Genomic DNA, 18,638 nt, shown 5'->3' with positions numbered 1-18,638 from the left:
TGGTATGAAATTGTTCCGATTACAATACCATTTTATATTGTTTTTATACATGTTTACGTGATGTTAATCTGGACTTCATTTCATATCAATATACTAGGGAAACCCGTAATGAAATCGTATATCTATACTTTGTAAAGGCGATAAATCGTTAACAGGCTTTCGGCTTTCTGAATGCATCACATTTTACTCAATTTGTAGGAAATATAATTATCGACATGCTTTTTTCTCTATTTCGTAACATTATATTACATAAACTGTCGAAAAGCTCATCTAAACACATGTAAGACGAGATACAGTTATATTACACTGCTTGATTTGTTATACATCAAACTTTATATTTCATTTTGATAATATCCACTGCTTAAAACATACGATATATTATAAATTCTCTTTATGATATATCATTGATTGCTTCACAGAATTGCTTTCTTTTTTCTGCATTTCGAAGGTTTGGTGACGTCTGTTTGCTGAATCACGTTACTAAAACGGTTGTGTAACTCGAAATTTTAGCCAACACCATCGTCCATTATTTTATTATTTTCTTACATTCAAATAAAGACTTCTTACGTTTTACCTATTCCTAGTAATTACAATCAATGTGAACATCATAAAAATGACATTCGGATACATTCTTGAAGACGATTTAGCTGTGAAAGAGAAAGGTTTTGACAAATTACTTTTGTTTACTGAATATCAATATCTGAGTAATCAGTTTTCTCTGAAAATAAATTCCAGTGTGAGGAGTGTATCTGGGATTAATATACAGTTATTAATCTACATTAACATGTGTGACAAATGACAAGATTATTGACTGTGAACATACATAACCAAAACAACTTAATCAAAGTAGAGAAAAATATGACACATATCACATAAACGCTTGTTAAATCCATATAATACAAACATCCTGTTGCTATGTCACGTCGAAAATATTGATATTGATAGAAAGATGCCTGATCACAGGTGGTACATCTGAAGAACATGTAGAAATTTACCGATGTCATATTTAGTTTGTTAGCTTGTCGGTATGAGTGAGTGCTGATATTGATAATTTAGAAGAGAACACCAAAATTTTCTGTTCTTCGAAAAAAACAATATACTGGATAGTAAAATACATATGTCACTCTCTCAGAGTCGTTAAAGTCATGAATCAACATATATCTTTTAATATACCTATGTCTTTTGTGTTCCTAACAAGATTGGCATCTTACCTCCCTTCAAAAGTAATATAAAGGCGATAATGTTTGCGCACTTGCTGAAATAGTAAAAACATACAAATGAAATGATTGTCGAATTGATTCTTAAACTTACTTCCTAAGAAATTACAGTAATTTATAGGATGTTATTATTTCTTTTTGAAAACTTGATAACAAACAACTAGAATTATTACAGAGTATTAAATATTCCCTTTGTATGATTCCAGTCACATCCAGTGATAACATGATTAAGTATCTGTCACCTATAAATAAACGTTAGAATTATAAAGATTGGGTAAACCATACAACAATGTAATAATATAGCAATCTAAAAGCACACATCATATGAAAAAATAAAATAAATATGCTATTTTATAACAATGACATTACAAAAATCATGACTTATTTCAATAGCTTCTAACACAGTACATGATTGTTAATCAATACGATGACAATTGTTAAAACAATCTGAACAATTGACTTACGTCTTTATATGTAAGATTATCAACTTCATGAATAAAATAAAGCTAGTTTTAAATAAGGTCACATATAGACAAGTCTAATTCTACGTAACTTAAGTAGCTTCCGCCGAGTACCCGCTTAAATGATTATCACAATAATCATTTTAATTTTCTCTTTGGCAACCACCACCATAAGCATCACAAGTAACATTTATCACTACAAATTATTCAACAGTTATCTATGCGTTATAGCATGATATACGGCATCCATTTTATTGGCAAGGTCATCCATCTTGGATTCCATTTCGTTTATTTTATCCTTCATGTCTTTCTGTTTTTCCTGTATTCCCTCTACCATTTCGTTTACCTCACTAATCGATTTTGCCACCTCAATGAATCCTATCGCGCTTTCACCAATGCATGCCTTTTCATTTTTCGCTTCTCTCATATTAGCGATAGCTTGCAATAACTTTCCGTGTAATCGTATCCGCTTCCTGTCGTCATCGGCATCCTGACGGCGAAGTCGCCACAACTGTATGACATACTTGATAGTATCAGCTGCTGCATGCTTCCGTTGTTTGTCCAGCTGAGCACGTGAAACAAAATTATGGACGTATTTTTCAGCGCGACTTTGCTCGAGTTTTGAAGCCAGGACGGCAACAAGGAGAGCCGTGGTACCGACACCCATCAGCCCTGTTGCCACGGCAACAAATCTTCCACAATATGAGTTTGGGTATATATCACCATAACCAACAGTTAGAAACGTAATAGCAATCATCCACATGGCATTGAAGAAGCTTGAATGGGCCTCATCCGGATGATAATACACTTCACAAGTGCGCATGGCCCATGTATCTACTACTAAAATTGCAAGCATGATACTGACCAAGACCGTTCCGGGATTAGATGACATTAGTGCTTTAAAAACAAACGCTGTGTTGATTTTGACTTTGTTTAAAGCACCAAGACTTTGAGTAGCAGTGTCGGTAAGTAAACGACTGTTTACAACCATAAACTTACCGACCAGATAGAGGCGGAGCAGCATTAGTATCGATAAAATCGGATCAATGGACACCATTTTGGTTTTTCCATCCGGATTTAAACCTGGAATTTCAATACTACTTGGGAAAGGGTGTATAGCGCAGATAAGTAATTCGGCAATAATTTTAAGGTACGTCCACGGGAAGGAAACTGCAAGGCGCCAATCTTCTAAACTGTTGTCTGTCATGTGTAGCTGTATTCCAGTCACGTGATAAGCTATAATAGCCATTAGCAAAAATACGGTTGAAATTGAAATACAAGACTTCAAAATCAACGAAATGGCATCTGTTTTAGTTATTATCTTTTGAATAAAAAGTTCCGTCTCGACCAACATAAACACAATACCAAAGAGAGCCAGGGTAAATTCAACGCTTACTACATATCGGCGTCGTTTTATCAGCTTCTTTCGTCGACTCAATCTGTAACTGATGTTGTCGAATTTTGACACCGGCGTCAAATTAGAGACCAAATCGGTTTGACTTGTGTTGTCTTCCGCCATGTATTTGTTGTACTTCCCGTTCCGCCGATCTACAAGAGGTATTCCGGGATCTTCCACTAGTGAACTTCCGGTCATTTTACTCTGCAAAGATAAAATTCAATGATAATTGTGACAATTGTTACAAGAAGAGTTTCCTCCGACGTACCGTCATCCGTTCTGTATCGTTTTATAAATGGAAGCTGGAAAGTTTCCCAATTTTTGGTCCCTTATTAGCTACCGTAACAAGGTTAAAGAAATATATCTACATCTTATTCAGGGTGTCGATGAAGTGTTTATGCACTTTCCACATTTACTCGTCTGTGTACCGTTATTCATATCTGTAGATTCCTTGTGTTCTCGCATTGATATCTCCAAGATCGTTTGTAAGATATACAATCACAGCTTGTCTGGTGAAAGAAAACATGTGCAATATGTGTATATATCTATTTCAGTTACCAAATAACAGTTTATCATGTAGAGAATAAATAATCAAAAATAAAAATACCGCCCATATATACAGGTATATATACAATGACAAATACGTGACTGTATAAATATTTACAATTGTCTTAAATGATTAAATTGAGCCTTGTTCTAGTTATCGGGATATCTAGACAATATCTGTTTGATAGTTGTCTTTGATATTCAATAGATTTACTTTTATCACTTGAAACAATTTATGTTAAGCACAACGGAGGGAACAGTTGCATTCAAGGAAATGCAATGTCTGTTCTTTTCTTTCATAGATTATCTTATTCTAAACACAATTGTTGCAAGACGGATGTCACATGGTATCTTAACTCTCCAGAAAAAGAAAACATGACACCGGGTAGCCGACCTAACACTTAATCCATATAGAATTGTAATCCGATGTTGTCAACGCGAGTCATTGTCTTATAATGCATATCAAAATATGATATATTTCATATCAATTTCTCTGATATCTATATCTGCTTCTTATTGAAGCAGTCCATTTTAACAATTTTTCGTAAAGATGTTTCAGAAGATGCCGACATTCTCAACTTTTAAAAGTAATCCTTTCCACTTTGATTCAATTTTCAAAATGGGTCAACAAACAATCATAGCACAGTAGAACCTGATCATCTAACTAGCAATATTTCCGCAACCCATTGTCCTTTCGAGCGGTGTACCACACAGTTCACTGCATACGAGTAGTTTGCGTTTGAGTCCTGGTCCCAAACTTTTCTTGTGACTCTCACTCAAATTCTAAGAATCATTTTTTTTGTTACTTTTTGTAACTGGGCGCTCCAATTTTTGGGAAATGATTTTCTCGACTTACCAAAAAACATCCTGATTACAAGTAGATATCCGAATAGGCCATTGTTAATCTGCATTTGGTAGTTCACGTGGCATACAGAACATCACAATTAGGCTTTGATCAAATTCAGCAACAACTGGCAACTATATATAGTTTGTCAAGGACGATGCACTATCACGCGGTGTTCTTCAAGATGAAACAACAAATACAGGTCATCTAGGTAGTCAGATGTTTATCTTTATGCAGGATTTACAGCTTCAATGATCTCAATTTTAATTATGTGTAAAATGGAGATGTGTTTAAAAATATCGTATGATAGTGCTAATGTTATACATATGATCGCCCACGCACAACAGATGTTATTTAACGGTTACATGACCTAGACAATATGTTCAATCGTCATGGACCATGGAGATCAAGTGGTATAGGAAAATGAAGTTTCATGGCGGATTATCAATATTGTTAATTTCATGCAGTGTTTTTTTCTCTACATTTCGGTCATTGCAGGTTTCAAATTGTTACCAAAAGATGTTCATTTTATACCTTGAATATCACTTATCTTACTTTTTGATGTCACATGTAACTGTAAATGATAGGATTCATACAATATCATGTAATGTATACCAATGAAATTCAACTACCGTTCGTGCCTTCCACAGTAAATATTTCTGCAGGTCTCCGATACATATATCAATATTATTACTTTTTCAATACTGTCTGAATTCGATATAGCTAACTTGGACGATTTTTTCCATTGCGAAGTTTACCAACATAAATCATAAGCGATTGGTTGACAGCAGTTATTGATAATAAGTCAGCAACGGTTGAAAGTATACTCTATTGTTTTCATGTTAATCTTCGTCGGGTGTGTTAATAATCGTGTCGACCCCGTGCTGTCTATTAAACCAGGATAAATACAAACCCAACGGAACATCTGTGCATGGACATTTCAAGTCCAGATTAAAGGAAATCGATTCTTTTTTTCTGTAACATTTGACGTTTTGAATTATGGATTACCTACTGCACATGCAGCATGGTAACTCTGACTTGTTTTTTTAATTCATTTTTTAAGAATTATTTTCCTGAAATTGATTAGATAATGCAAATTGAATTTACGTTGTACGTGGGTAAAATATATCAAAGATTTACATGAGCAGACTGAACCATCTGGATCGGTATGGATTTTTAAAAAAAACTGGAAAACTATGAAAAAACATCATGGTTTGATGAAAAATAATCATGTTTTGATTGAAGCTGTAAACTCAAAATGATAATTTAGTATCGTCTTCTCGTGAGGGCTAAAATGCTGTAATTCCGTTCTTTATTTTCTGTTATTTAAGAAGTTAATATCAACATTAATATTTATCATTAATATGAACGGAAGCCAGAAATAAGCTGAAGTGATATTTTTCTGCGTCCGTTAGGGATATGATCGATTCGTTAATGCAAATGTACCAAAGACTCATGTTTTACGTATTTTGTATCACAAGTAGAGACGATCGAAGGAGATGAAATATCCACCTTGCAGAAATAAATGTTTCACAAATTAGCAAATGACAAAACAGCCAATTAAAACATCTTCAATTTACAAAACGCTGAAATATAACGTTAATGTTATTTTACAAGTCACCCATATGGTATCTAAAGTTCTCTGATGATGTAATACGTAATTTAACACACTAGCCAGGACATTTCCAAACGTGGACCAAAACAGGAAGTATCAAATGAATTTGTACGATATAATGTACTTTTGTGAAAAACCTTGTTCAACATAATCTGTTTCCCTAGAGCTTCCCAATGAAATACATATATACCAATTTGTTATACTATTTCAATATCATATACGATTTATAGCAATTTATCAATAACTCAGCCCCCAAACTTCCCTGCTGTTGACACTTTTGACAATCTTTATGTAATTTGTCATATTACAAACATTAAATCGAGGTATTGTTTTGGTTTTCTATTGCTTCACACCATACCCTGATATACGGTCAATTAAGGAATATGAAATAGAGGGAAAACATACCACATCGTGCCTGTAGCATTTAAAGCATTATTTCACAATTTATTTTACTAAATTTAACCGGCTTTACATTGTTAGTAAAACACATCGTGTGGAAGATTTTAACAATGCATTTCCATTAAGTAAAAAAAAATAACAAAGTGATAACAACAGCAATCACAGTATTGTTACAAATCACTGGGTTTTGAGCGGTCATAGCTGACTGAGTTCATGTCATATTAGAGTGTTGATATCACTTAGCTTTTATCAACTGACATGAATGATGGAATTGTTTCAGTAATAGTTTTGTTAGAAGGAAATTTAAAATGAATTGATTTTAATGATGCTTACGACGTGCTTTGAACGCGAAATCAATGGATCAAGTTTTATCAATCTGTGTCGAATGATTTATGTCAAAAGATTACGAGGGAAACAAACAGAGGAAAAAACCAGTTTCATATCATTCTATTTCAAACATTTTAGCAAAGCTTTACAAACCATTTAGATTGAAAACATGTTTCCCAATACAGCGATACCCCCCCCCCCCCCTGATCGTAACGAATACAAGATTGCATCGCTTGTCCCTCGATTGTAATTGTTATCCCATTAGGTCTCATAATGGAATGACATTTCATAAAATCAACTGTACCTTGTGATGTCATAATTTATTATCTGGATACCTGTATCTGACCCCTCTCACCTAAAACCATCCCCTACATTTTTTAATCATTAACTCAAGTTTTTGATATATCAATAATACATTTTTATGCAGTATATATAATCCATCTTGTAAGAAAGATTCCAAGGGCGTTTTTACGATATGAGCCGTCTAGAAATAAAAAGAAATCAAAGATTTTTAAGAGCTTGTCTAAACAAACTAGAAAACTTGTTTCAGAAAAAAATATCTTCCATTTGTGTAAATCATAGTGATGGACCATAAAAGCGCCCGTCAATTGGCCCCATTGCCCATGGACATCACCCATGGACATCACTCATGGACTTTACCCATGTCCTATTGCCTCAGTGATTTTCAGTTGCGAGGATTTAAATCTCAAAGCAATTAAGCAAATAAACAAATCTTAAACGATACTGTACAAATATACATGTATATGGAAGAGGTTTTGCCATTCTATTTAAAGTTTCCTTTATTTTTTCATTAATGTTTACGCATTTATTTTTCAAATCAAAAATCAAAAGCTTAAGTTAACGAAAACAACGCTTGATTACTCAACGTTTTGTATTAAACAGGTGATATAATGACTCCATGTACCACTTTCACCAGCAATTTAACTTGGTTTAGGGCATTCCTTCCACTAACAATTTAACCTTCTTTAGGGAATTCCTTCCAAGGACAACTTAACTTCATTTAGGGCATTCCTTCCACATTCATGTTAACTTGATTTAGGACATTCCTTCAATATACAATTTAGCCTGGTTTAGGATGGTCATGTCATGATAAATTGTTGCATTTTTTCCAGATCATTGTCTCTTTACTACCATCTTTATGCCGATGCATTTAGTGGTAAAATGGTTGTGCATTTGAATGATTCTTGTTGCTCTCAAAACAAAGAATTGTGTGCAACAAGTAACTTTTAATGAAACAAGGAACACAATCGACAACATGCTTCCAAATATCCTATTGTTAATTCCATAGTTGTTTGAGTTAAATGCGTGAATGCAGTGAAACAGTATCAATTCAACGTTCGTTAATTCCAAATATTTGTATAGTTAAACGCTTTAAGCCGTAATCTGTATTGATTGCTTTGTAATAGCTGAATTTTTAAGCATTAGAAAAAAAGAAATTCGAATCTGCACGTTAACAGTTGTGGTTTCAGCAGTTCTTTGTGGTTTTCAAAATTGGAAAGTTATTTAAAGAGCAATGCTGCCATGAAAAAAGACATGCAATTTCTATTAATTCTTTAATGCTATTATACCACTCCTTTGTTGTAACAATAGCCAATAGGTGCCATGCATTTCACTCCCTCTCATTGAATAATACACCGTACTTATTATACTCCATCGTCACAGAACTCGAACAGAATACTAAATCAACTAAGGTAGAGTGTTTGAGGACTTTGTGCATAATAGAAACACCAAATATTGTCGACACCACGCCAAACCTTGTCAAGTCCGTAATGTATTTTTCTGGCAAATTTGCATTGATTGCATTTCAAAATTGCGCTGCAAACAAGATGGATTGCAGGAACTATTCAATTCTAGATGTTCCAGATCAAGTCATGCACTCTTGTCTGTGTTGGAAGCTTTACAGCGCAAACCTTTAATGCAACATTATGATGGTTAATGAAAGCTATATTGTCGTGATCTTAAATGAAGTTCCAATGAGGAAATGCATAAATATTAGTGCATGTTCAAGGTATTCTTAACAGCTACCATTTGTGAAATCCGGATAACTGATATTTAGTGAAACGGAACAAAACCTAGAAGTGTAAAATTCCATTTGTCTCTTGTGAATTCTTTATTTAAACGAGGAAAATCAATTGTTGTATCAAAATAAAAATAAATCCTTATAGCCCAGACACTGCCGACGCACCACTGCCAGGTGCCAGAAGATGTCTTCTTATTTCATTATCAACTAGCATATTGTTTAGAATAAAAAGGTTGAACGCGTGACCTGTTTCGATATCTTAACAGTCTGTTTATCAGATATTTAGCTCATGACAATATTGATCATGCTCAGAATGAATAATGAATCCCACAAGTTTGATTAAGGATACCAGGAGACATAAAAACCATCAAGATCAGAATTTATATATAGGTATATCATTCAATTTTAGCCTCGGTCTATTAAAACTTAATATAATATTAGTCATCAAGCGTATTTTACAACTTGCATTCCATACCTTTTTAAAAAGAGGAACAGTAGGCCTACGTCACTCACAAGGTATTCAATTTGTTTTTGTTTGGTTTTTGTTTATCTTTCCTTTTTTTCTTTATGAGATATTACTCATCAATCTTTCATTCCAACTTGCATTCGTAAAACTTAAAAAGAGGTCCAATATGCCTACACCTCTCGTAAGTTTTTATTATTATTATTATTATTATTATTATCATTATTCAAAAAAACATTAACGTTATCATCATTCCAATTCAAAATAGATATATATCTATTTTATGCTATCTATTCCAGTTCCACGAACTTAGCATCCACATACTATGTTTGTAAGATTTTGGTTTATCAGAACATGTCATCGTTGGAGTGTTTGTAACAAGTTTGACCCATGAGATCATGCATATTGGCCAAAATAGTTTCTTTTCAAACATTTTGTCACGACATAAGACAACTAACGCAGCATTAGGAGATAAGCTTAAGCTTATGTAGTTTCGGTACAATAGGACAGAAAACAACTTTAAACAAATTGTGCTGATACTTCATTCTCTCTAGAGAGGTGATAGAATGTACAAAATCATGTTGGACACATCAATCTGACGTCGGCCAATAACTGTTTTACTAGTCTACGTATGTGTTAAAGAACTACATCACGAGAACCAATGTAAATAGATTACAAAAGGCATTGATTGATTGAATAGATAACCCAACAGAACGGAAAATGCCGGAATGTCGACCAATCCAGACACCCTATGTTTAGCTCAAAAAGATTAAAACAGAATCAGATTTTTATAAGTAGTGTTTAAAAACAGCCAGCTTGTTTATATATTTATACAACAGTTGAAAACTTAGCTGGTCGATTGACAAAGAGGATAGTCATTGACTTTCACCAGGAGACGGCTGTGTTCGATTCCCTTATCGAATAGGAAAAGTTATAGATTTGCTTAACTACGATGATTACATTCATACCCTTTGTCGACTTACATCCAGGCAAGGGGAGTGACCGGTTGAGGTGTACTGCTTGGGACCTACGGCAGCGTATGTCATTGTTGTAGCATTGTAACAAGGATGCTTAAATATAGCAGCCTCCCATACATTCGATACATACAATTATATACATCGGGACACCATCCTTAAATGACCCTATTTGTTGACGTTAAATAATATAAAAACCAAACTTAACCTTAACAACTAGTGTTATGTCATTTATGAATTATCAATATTGTTCCAGCCGTCTTAGAAAGGAAAAAGTTATTTTCAGGAAGGATTGTCGTTGAGCTACCAGTTCACTAGCTGGTTAATTCATTCGTTTTAAAGACAAAGAAATAAATTGAAGAAAACTTTTTTTTCTGACGAAATGATTTACATGCAAGTTGAGGTTCCTCAATGCAAATCTGTTTTCGTAATAGACGAAATACGTACGTGTGTGTGCATCTTCAACTATTGTCCAAATCTAACTGTAGGATTTATATCACTACAGCAAAACCCTTTTCTGCATGTCTCAGAATCCATTTGCATACAACATTAGGTGCAGTGGAATTTTAGACTAATTGTAACATATGCAGAATCGAAAAGGTTTTCAAAACGGATTGCACGCAAATACGTGCCCTATCGATTCCCTCACCATTAATCGTCTACTTTGTTAAAATGTTCGAACACTTTCATACTTCAGATTTTTGATAACCCTTATTTTTAGGAATATTAATGATCCTGTCCGGTACAATTTTATCATAACAAGGGCAGGAAGTATCCATAGATTTTGTACTTCAATATAAACAGAATCAAATACTGGAAACAATTTCCTGTCTGGACTTAATTTTTAATTGTAGGAGTTTGGCAAACATAAGAAAGTGTTGTTGTTGTTGTTGTTGTTGTTGTTGTTGTTGTTGTTGTTGTTGTTGTTGTTGTTGTTGTTGTTGTTGTTGTTGTTGTTGTTGTTGTTGTAGAAGAATACTGGAAGTTTTTGGTAGAAAAATGACGGAAACAGCATTGGTCTAATAAAGGAAACATATTGGCACCGATTCGGTTTATGACTCCGCTTATAAATTGCATATTCAACAGCTAAGGAACGTCAGTCATTGGTGTTGATTTTAGCCAAGCATATTCGTAAAAGGGGGCCAGCTGTGTGAACTCCTCCGACGTCATACAGTTCCCGGAAGTATCGGTAGATATGTCTCGTGGTTTCTTTATGCCCTCCGAATTAATAACACTGATGGCAGGCACATAAACTGACGGTATTCGTGTCTTCTGAAGAGGTCACAAGGGGCGACAATTTACGACGGATCAATCGATGGTGGTTTTCAAAATTATTACCAGAAGCTGTCAAAGTGCGTTCGTGTAATTTATTGGTAAGGTTATGAGGCAAAGACCCTATTTCTTAGTCAGACAATTCATACATTATATTGTTGCTACAAACGAAATAACACAATGTTTTAGCCTTTCGATCTTATGTGGTCTGTACTTATAGTGTTCCTAACAAGGGGGTCATTATGTAAGCATATCTAATAAGACAGTGTGTACTTAAAATCATTCCACTGATATTTCTATATTGACATTTCCAGAGTCAGACATTCATTAGTGATTGAGTTAGGGAGCGAGACGGACGATTGGTTGAGAAGGGAGAGTAGAATAGAGTTAATTATCGACTGTAAACCATATTTTCTCAAAGAGTTCGCAGATCATGTTCATGGCAAGATATTGATGTTTTCGCAAGTTCATATCTAGTTTCTTCTACAGGGTTATTGCTCAGCATATTTGTTTCTATCCAATACCGTTTTGATATGTTTACATTCTTTGTCGGTAAAATTTCACTTCTGTTTTTTATACCTCGGATGTCAACATTGAAAAGGACATAAATCTTTCAAGCTGGTAACAAATGCATACATTCATTATTATTAGTATGTTTTTAATTGTGCTGAGGACGGATTCAAGCAGATTATGTTGCTATTTTACATCTTGTTACAAACCTTTGATTTATCTGAGATTATCGGGACCAGAATGTATGTAGTGTTTATTAATTTTTGAGGAGAAATAATCAATTTTTCAGAATCATGTACAAACAAAGAGGAACGGAACAGGATGGTTTTACTCCCGTTGAACAATATGATAACAAATTTCGATTAAAGCCGGTTATTGACAGTTTGGTAACTGTTGTTTACTCTTACTTAAGGTCTTGATTTTGTCGATAATATAAGCGTATGTTAGTTATGTCTCCAGTCAGAAGCGGACGTCTGGGCATTGTCAAGGAAACAAAACCAAAGATGAAAGGATTTATGGAGAGCAGGTTGTGCCATAGACAAACCATCGCGCATAATGAATCGAAAGTAAACACACACTTCAAAAAGTCTCCTTGAAGAGTTTGGAGTTAGGCCTTCTATTAAGAGGCTCAGAATCAACAGCTCTAAAGGCTGATATCATGACTATGTACTTCACAGAGAAAACTAAACAACACAAAACTATATAATTTATGTGGGTAGTGCAAAAGTCAAAAAGGTGAAGAGTACCTTTCAATACAGTGTAAAAAACTGGTAAAGTCGTGTCCAACGATAACAGTACATAGAAAGTGGATGGTAATCATCAAAGCGTTTTCGGTAATTAAGCGTGTTACACGCTTTAAGATATGATTGCGCTAATGACAGTGGACTCTGTCTAAACCGGATTCTGTGCAATCCAGATATCTGCCTGATCCGGTCAAATGATTAAGTCGCAATTTCAGCAATATTATAACAATGGAATCTTAACAATACGGAACTCTCTACAAACCGGCCAATTTATTCGGTCCCAAAGGAGTCCGGGTTAGACAGATCCCACTGTATAACATTTGTGAGGAGTCATTCGTTACCAAAACAAAACTGAAAACGCGCTTAAATTTAATCACGCCAAATTAAATTCACTTACAGTATATGAACGATGGAACATTGAAGCATGTTAATAGTATTCCTTCAGACCGACAACTTATATTCTTCACTTCATACTATACTGATATGAATTTCCTCAAAGTACGTACTGAACAGTTGGTTATTTTCGCGGGGAACTTAATTTCGCTGCATTCGCTGTTAGTAAGGATTACGCGAAATTAAATAGCCAGCCAACGTTTTTACAGTGAATCAAAATCTCTGAAAATCTTTTATTCCTATCTATAGATATATATCAATGAAAATCGATAGAGAAACGTGAAATTAAAAAAAATATGAAGTAGTTCAAATCGGACAACCGCGGAAAATTTACTCCGCGAATAAAACAATTATACATAATATCGGGTGATATGATTCATAACTATCTTATGTTTCTAATGCAGTATGTATAACAAACGTGAAATGATATTAATCAACTGGCTCAACAGTCAAAACTCATAACAGGGGATTGAGTTCTACTCATCAATCGCATGCTTAAGAACCAATCACCGGCTTTGTTATAGGACTAGTACAGATGTCTGTCCTGGCTTCCATACTCGTGTGGGTTTGTTCTATTGTATTCACATCGTAAGTCAATACTCCCAAACTCCCTAAGTATAAGTAGATGATCTCCTTGTCACGTGATACGGATGATGAAATATGATTGTTCTAAAGGGATTTCGATTCCGTTGAAGAGGAAATGTCGTAGAGTCAAACAATAATCCGGATCAAAGATTACGCTTTCCTCGGTAACACCTGTCTAGTGGCGCGAGCTAATTAACGATATAGAGACGATACCTGAACAAATTAATATGTTTATGTTGCAATTGTAGTTGGTAATCATCCAACACTTTGTCATTCGATAGGGTTTGAGGTCAAATAGATTCGAAGGTAAACATAGGTATTTATTTACACAGGTGTGTAGAAACAGACAAATCGATAGTGTTGATTTGTAACAGGTACCTAAATGTGCGGTATCAGCTCTTCGCTTATTTTCTTTATGTGATGACTGTTTTTTACTTATTTAAACACCGTATTTTTTCACGATAAAACTTTGATGGATCATACGATAATTATTTTAAATACATTTAAGCAAAACTTGAATTGTACACAATAATCAGTTGAATTAGAGCGAAACAAAAGTAAACATACACAGGGAAAATACGATAATTTGATGCAAAACATAAAGTCGTTTCTCTTTTAAATAATTTCCGGACACATTCCAGGTTAATCTCGAACAAAACATAAACAAACCACTTATACAATTGATTTACACATATGTTATAAGTAGTAGCAGATCAATTGGATCAGAGACAAGTTCTAGCAACTTGTGTACTCTTCTTCATATCATATAACTAATAACTGAAAACGTTGACTTCATAAACATTACAATCAGGTGTGATTTTTTGTGATGTATTCAAGATGACATCTTCAAAATATCATCAATTTGTACATACAGAATGCTGGGGTTATGAGCGTTTTTACGCAGCATTGCACGATCCCGATATTTATATTTGCACTATACTATTCATGGGGATACGTTTAAATATATACTTTTTAAACATAATTTCGACATCCTATTCCTAACTCTGGCTAACTCAGATCGGTTTAACAACAAAGGTTATTTAGAATGAACAAGTATAGTGCGAAAAATAAAACTGTTGCTTTAAAACATGAACATTCAAGGTATATAAATCCGACCAGTCTCAATAAATCTACAGCCTAGATAAAGCGTCATCCCTGTTTTATTTTACTCTTTTTTGATAAAGCTGGACCTGATGGATAAGAGATATATGACTAACTAAAGAATGGTTGGAAACAGTAAAGTCCAAAACGCTTTACTCTGACGATTAATCACGTGCTCTGACGACTAATCACGTGATCTGACGACTAATCACGTGCAATTATAAAGCTAATGAACTTAGTCATAATTATATGCTTTTACATGTTAATTACACTCGCTTAAAGTACACAAACGACACTCGTGTATAACACTGATTATAACACTCGTTGTAGTATGAGAAGATCAGCTGTAAGTCTGATTAATACGAGTAAATTTGTCGGCAGAGACATCGTACTGATAAAACGGATAAACTTTTATCATACAATATCACCTGTAAAACATTACATATCAACGAACATAAAAAAGCATAAGACCCCTAGTATTCAATGGTGTGATTAGCATTATCTTAATTCTAAGTAAATGTGGGCGTGAAACGCATTAAATGAGGCCAGGTTTTTTTTCTGTTTGTGAAATCAATCTAGCTAAATTATTTCGACGTTCATTGTTTCTTGTCCTTTGTTATCGATTTATATAAAATGGCCCTGACCAGCTGTCATTGCGACAAGTTGACGTGTGGACGCACAGTTTCTGTTGACCGTTGGTCATCCATTAAAGAGACCCTTTGGTCAATATGTGACAGGATTGGCCGACCTCGACCTCTCAGCTGTCGTATTTAACGTCCAGGATTTGTTTTAAAGTGGACATTCAATCAATTAAGGAATTATGCTGCCAGATTTAGCCAATTATTAATAGACCCATTTCCTTGGTATATGTGATTAGAGTAGCTTCATCAACTAGACGAGTGCAAGGTCGAATGACACATTTCATTTCTCGACAGTGGGATAGCTATTATATGAATTACGAAGAAGGAATTAAGAATTATGAATTAAGAAGGAATTATTTTATTCAAAATAAGTGTTGCTGAATATCGTATATAATAATTTAAGTCCGTATGGAGCACCCTAGATACGAAATATAGCGCACAAACACACATGAGCATATAATTCATAAAATGGTATCGGTTAATTGAATACATGGTAAAACCCAATGTAAGCTGGTATGTTACAACAGAGGAATTGATAATCCACAGAATGATAGAAAGGATCTTGTCCTATATTTTGCCTTGGAAAAAAAATAATTTTGAAAAAAGAAAGCCAGTTACAATATAACGTCTATTATTGATGTCCTGTACAAATGTTTATTTTCAGTCGGTACACAGGTCAATAGTCCTGTTGCGATTGTCACGTTAACTATTTTTACATGTACTTCGATATATTGCCGTTAAAACATAGTATTACTGTTTTCAACTATGATAATCAATAATTAATGATCAACACTTTAATCTCGTTTAATTAGGTGATATATGATATTTGAAGCGGTCGTAAGACTCGGTTTACTTAAGTATAAACGATCGAAAATTTTATTTGCGTTGAATATGTAAATAACCGTGAAACAGATCGTTGTTTGTGAGAACTTGTATGTATTTTAATATCAAATATACGAAGTTTAATATATGACATATTTCTTATTATTCCTAAAGTGGTCGAGGACAGATCGAATCTTGAACGGTGTCTCTACCGTAATTATAACGTATTATGTATTTTATCTAGGACAACAAGCTTCGGTTGCCTTTGAAGCTACAGCCACAGTATGACCATACTTTAAAACTGACAGTGCAGTCAAAACCTTAAGGTTCTACACTCCCCTAAATACTTAGACCGGAAGAAAATGTCGGTCCCGAGAACACATGATAAAACTATTCAATTGGCAATAGGCACCGATAATGCTGACGATGAAAAATCAATATGTCAATACAATCATAATCCAAACTCAGATTCAATAAGCGTAGGACTAAATATGAAGAAAAGGAAGATTGATACTGAGACTCTTGAGAAAAAATCTCTGAGAATACGACCAGGTGTTCCACTTCTTCGACGACATCGCTATGTGAGTTATTGTTAATTCCGAAAATAATTTCGTTGTGTAAGTATGTCTGTTGGTTTGGATGTTATTATTATGGATTTCATTTTAAGACTCTCCCATATCTTAGAAAAGCCAAGAAGTACATGTTGGTTGTCGTAATTGAAGCAGCAAACGTTTACCTTCCGGAACACCTGGTCTTATTATATATGATCTTCCTGGAAACAGACCAATGAAACGTACAATCTATAAAAGAACTGTCTGACACGTGATCGGTAGCCTTCATGTTTGGTTATCAATATCATACAAAGCTTAACCTGAAGATATGATATGCATTTAAATTTGCTTTGCTTCATTTTGTTTGCGCTTTTTCTGGTGTTTGACCCTGAATGATTTAATGTCGGTGAACGATACAACAATAAAGCAAAATATACGTTACTATGCTCCATTTTTTCATTTCCGAACAACGCGATTTTTTTTATTATTAATGCCTTGAAATGTACACATTACTGTCATTATCTGTGAAATATATATATATATATATATTAATGACGGATTAATGAACAGCTTATTCATATACTGCAGTGTTTCATAAAATTGTACTAATTGTATATACATTTTATCTGATTTTAGCCTTCTCTTATTCTCATATAGATTTATATTTAAAAGTTAAATTTTAAATACCTGTACAATTTAGTTACAGCTGTGTCCAATGTGGCTTGCATGTCAATCAGCTTTCAGATCAATCAGCTTACGTCATCGGAATCTATTTCGGTCAAACGTATATTAGAAATACAATTGATGAATGTATTTCATGAACACAGTTGCTGAATAGAGTTTAAGGGTATGGTTGACATTATTTATCTTTGTGACATGCGTTAGTTTAAAATAATGAAAGGACCTTAAGATTGAACGTAATCTGTTGATACACTCATAACGGATTCAATAGCCCAGATAGGGTGGATTCTATGAAGACGCCATGGGTGACGTCATTGTCCAAAACAGATAAGGATTAGGTCTAATCACCAATAAATGATGAAGATTTCAACAGTATTTTTAACGATATTAAGGTTTAAATGTATTCACTAATTCTGAAAACACATTCATTGCCCTAATCGAACGCCTCGTTATAGTGTCATTGAAGAGCATTATGATGTAACTCTGCTTAATTTGTCCGATTAGAACTGTTTTTTACACAACATTTAAGTTAAAAGAAATGTACAATTTAGTTTAATTCATAAACGTTCAAAACAAAACAAAAATATGTTCTTAATTGCTTTTGATTTACTGCGTTACAGCAGTTGTAAATGAAGACTATGAGGATGTTTTTTGGTTACCAACATTATTGTAAATTGTTCTATTTTCTTGTGGAATAAAAAGATATTAACACGACAATACCAAGGATTTACTAACTTCTTTCATAAATGTTTATGTCGGGCGTCAGCGATGAAGTAGAAGGCGCTTGCCATTCCGGATCACCTGCCTTCATTATCCGTTATGATGCAGTTAATTCATTGTTTGGCTCTAACTTTGGTATAAAATGTGCAACCCACTCGTGTGACTTTCGTACATTTTATAAGTATCTCCATATAAATCGGTCTTTTGTTCCTACTATATCTTCACTTCCTTAATTTTGAGTTAAATTACCTGTTGGCATGTCAGTAATTCCTGTTTGTTGCCATAACTATGGGAAAATACATAATGAAGGCTTGCTAAACGCTCATCACAGAGGAT

General features: G+C 34.1%; 1 protein-coding gene across 1 annotated transcript; it reads right to left on the bottom strand.

Moving 5' to 3' along the window:
- Positions 1-1,892: 1,892 nt before the first annotated feature.
- LOC132554954 (small conductance calcium-activated potassium channel protein 2-like) lies at positions 1,893-10,355 on the bottom strand. Its single transcript, XM_060219283.1, has 2 exons — positions 10,293-10,355; positions 1,893-3,278 (listed from the first exon to the last, which is right to left on the bottom strand). The coding sequence occupies exons 1-2, from the start codon at positions 10,353-10,355 to the stop codon at positions 1,893-1,895; spliced, it is 1,449 nt and encodes a 482-aa protein (XP_060075266.1).
- Between the last annotated feature and the right edge of the window lie 8,283 nt (positions 10,356-18,638).

The sequence above is a fragment of the Ylistrum balloti genome, unplaced genomic scaffold (assembly GCF_031769215.1).
Source record: "Ylistrum balloti isolate Yb309-2 unplaced genomic scaffold, AGI_CSIRO_Ybal_v1 Utg370450, whole genome shotgun sequence".
NCBI classification, from domain to species: domain Eukaryota; kingdom Metazoa; phylum Mollusca; class Bivalvia; order Pectinida; family Pectinidae; genus Ylistrum; species Ylistrum balloti.
This window is presented reverse-complemented; position numbering and strand designations above follow the sequence as displayed.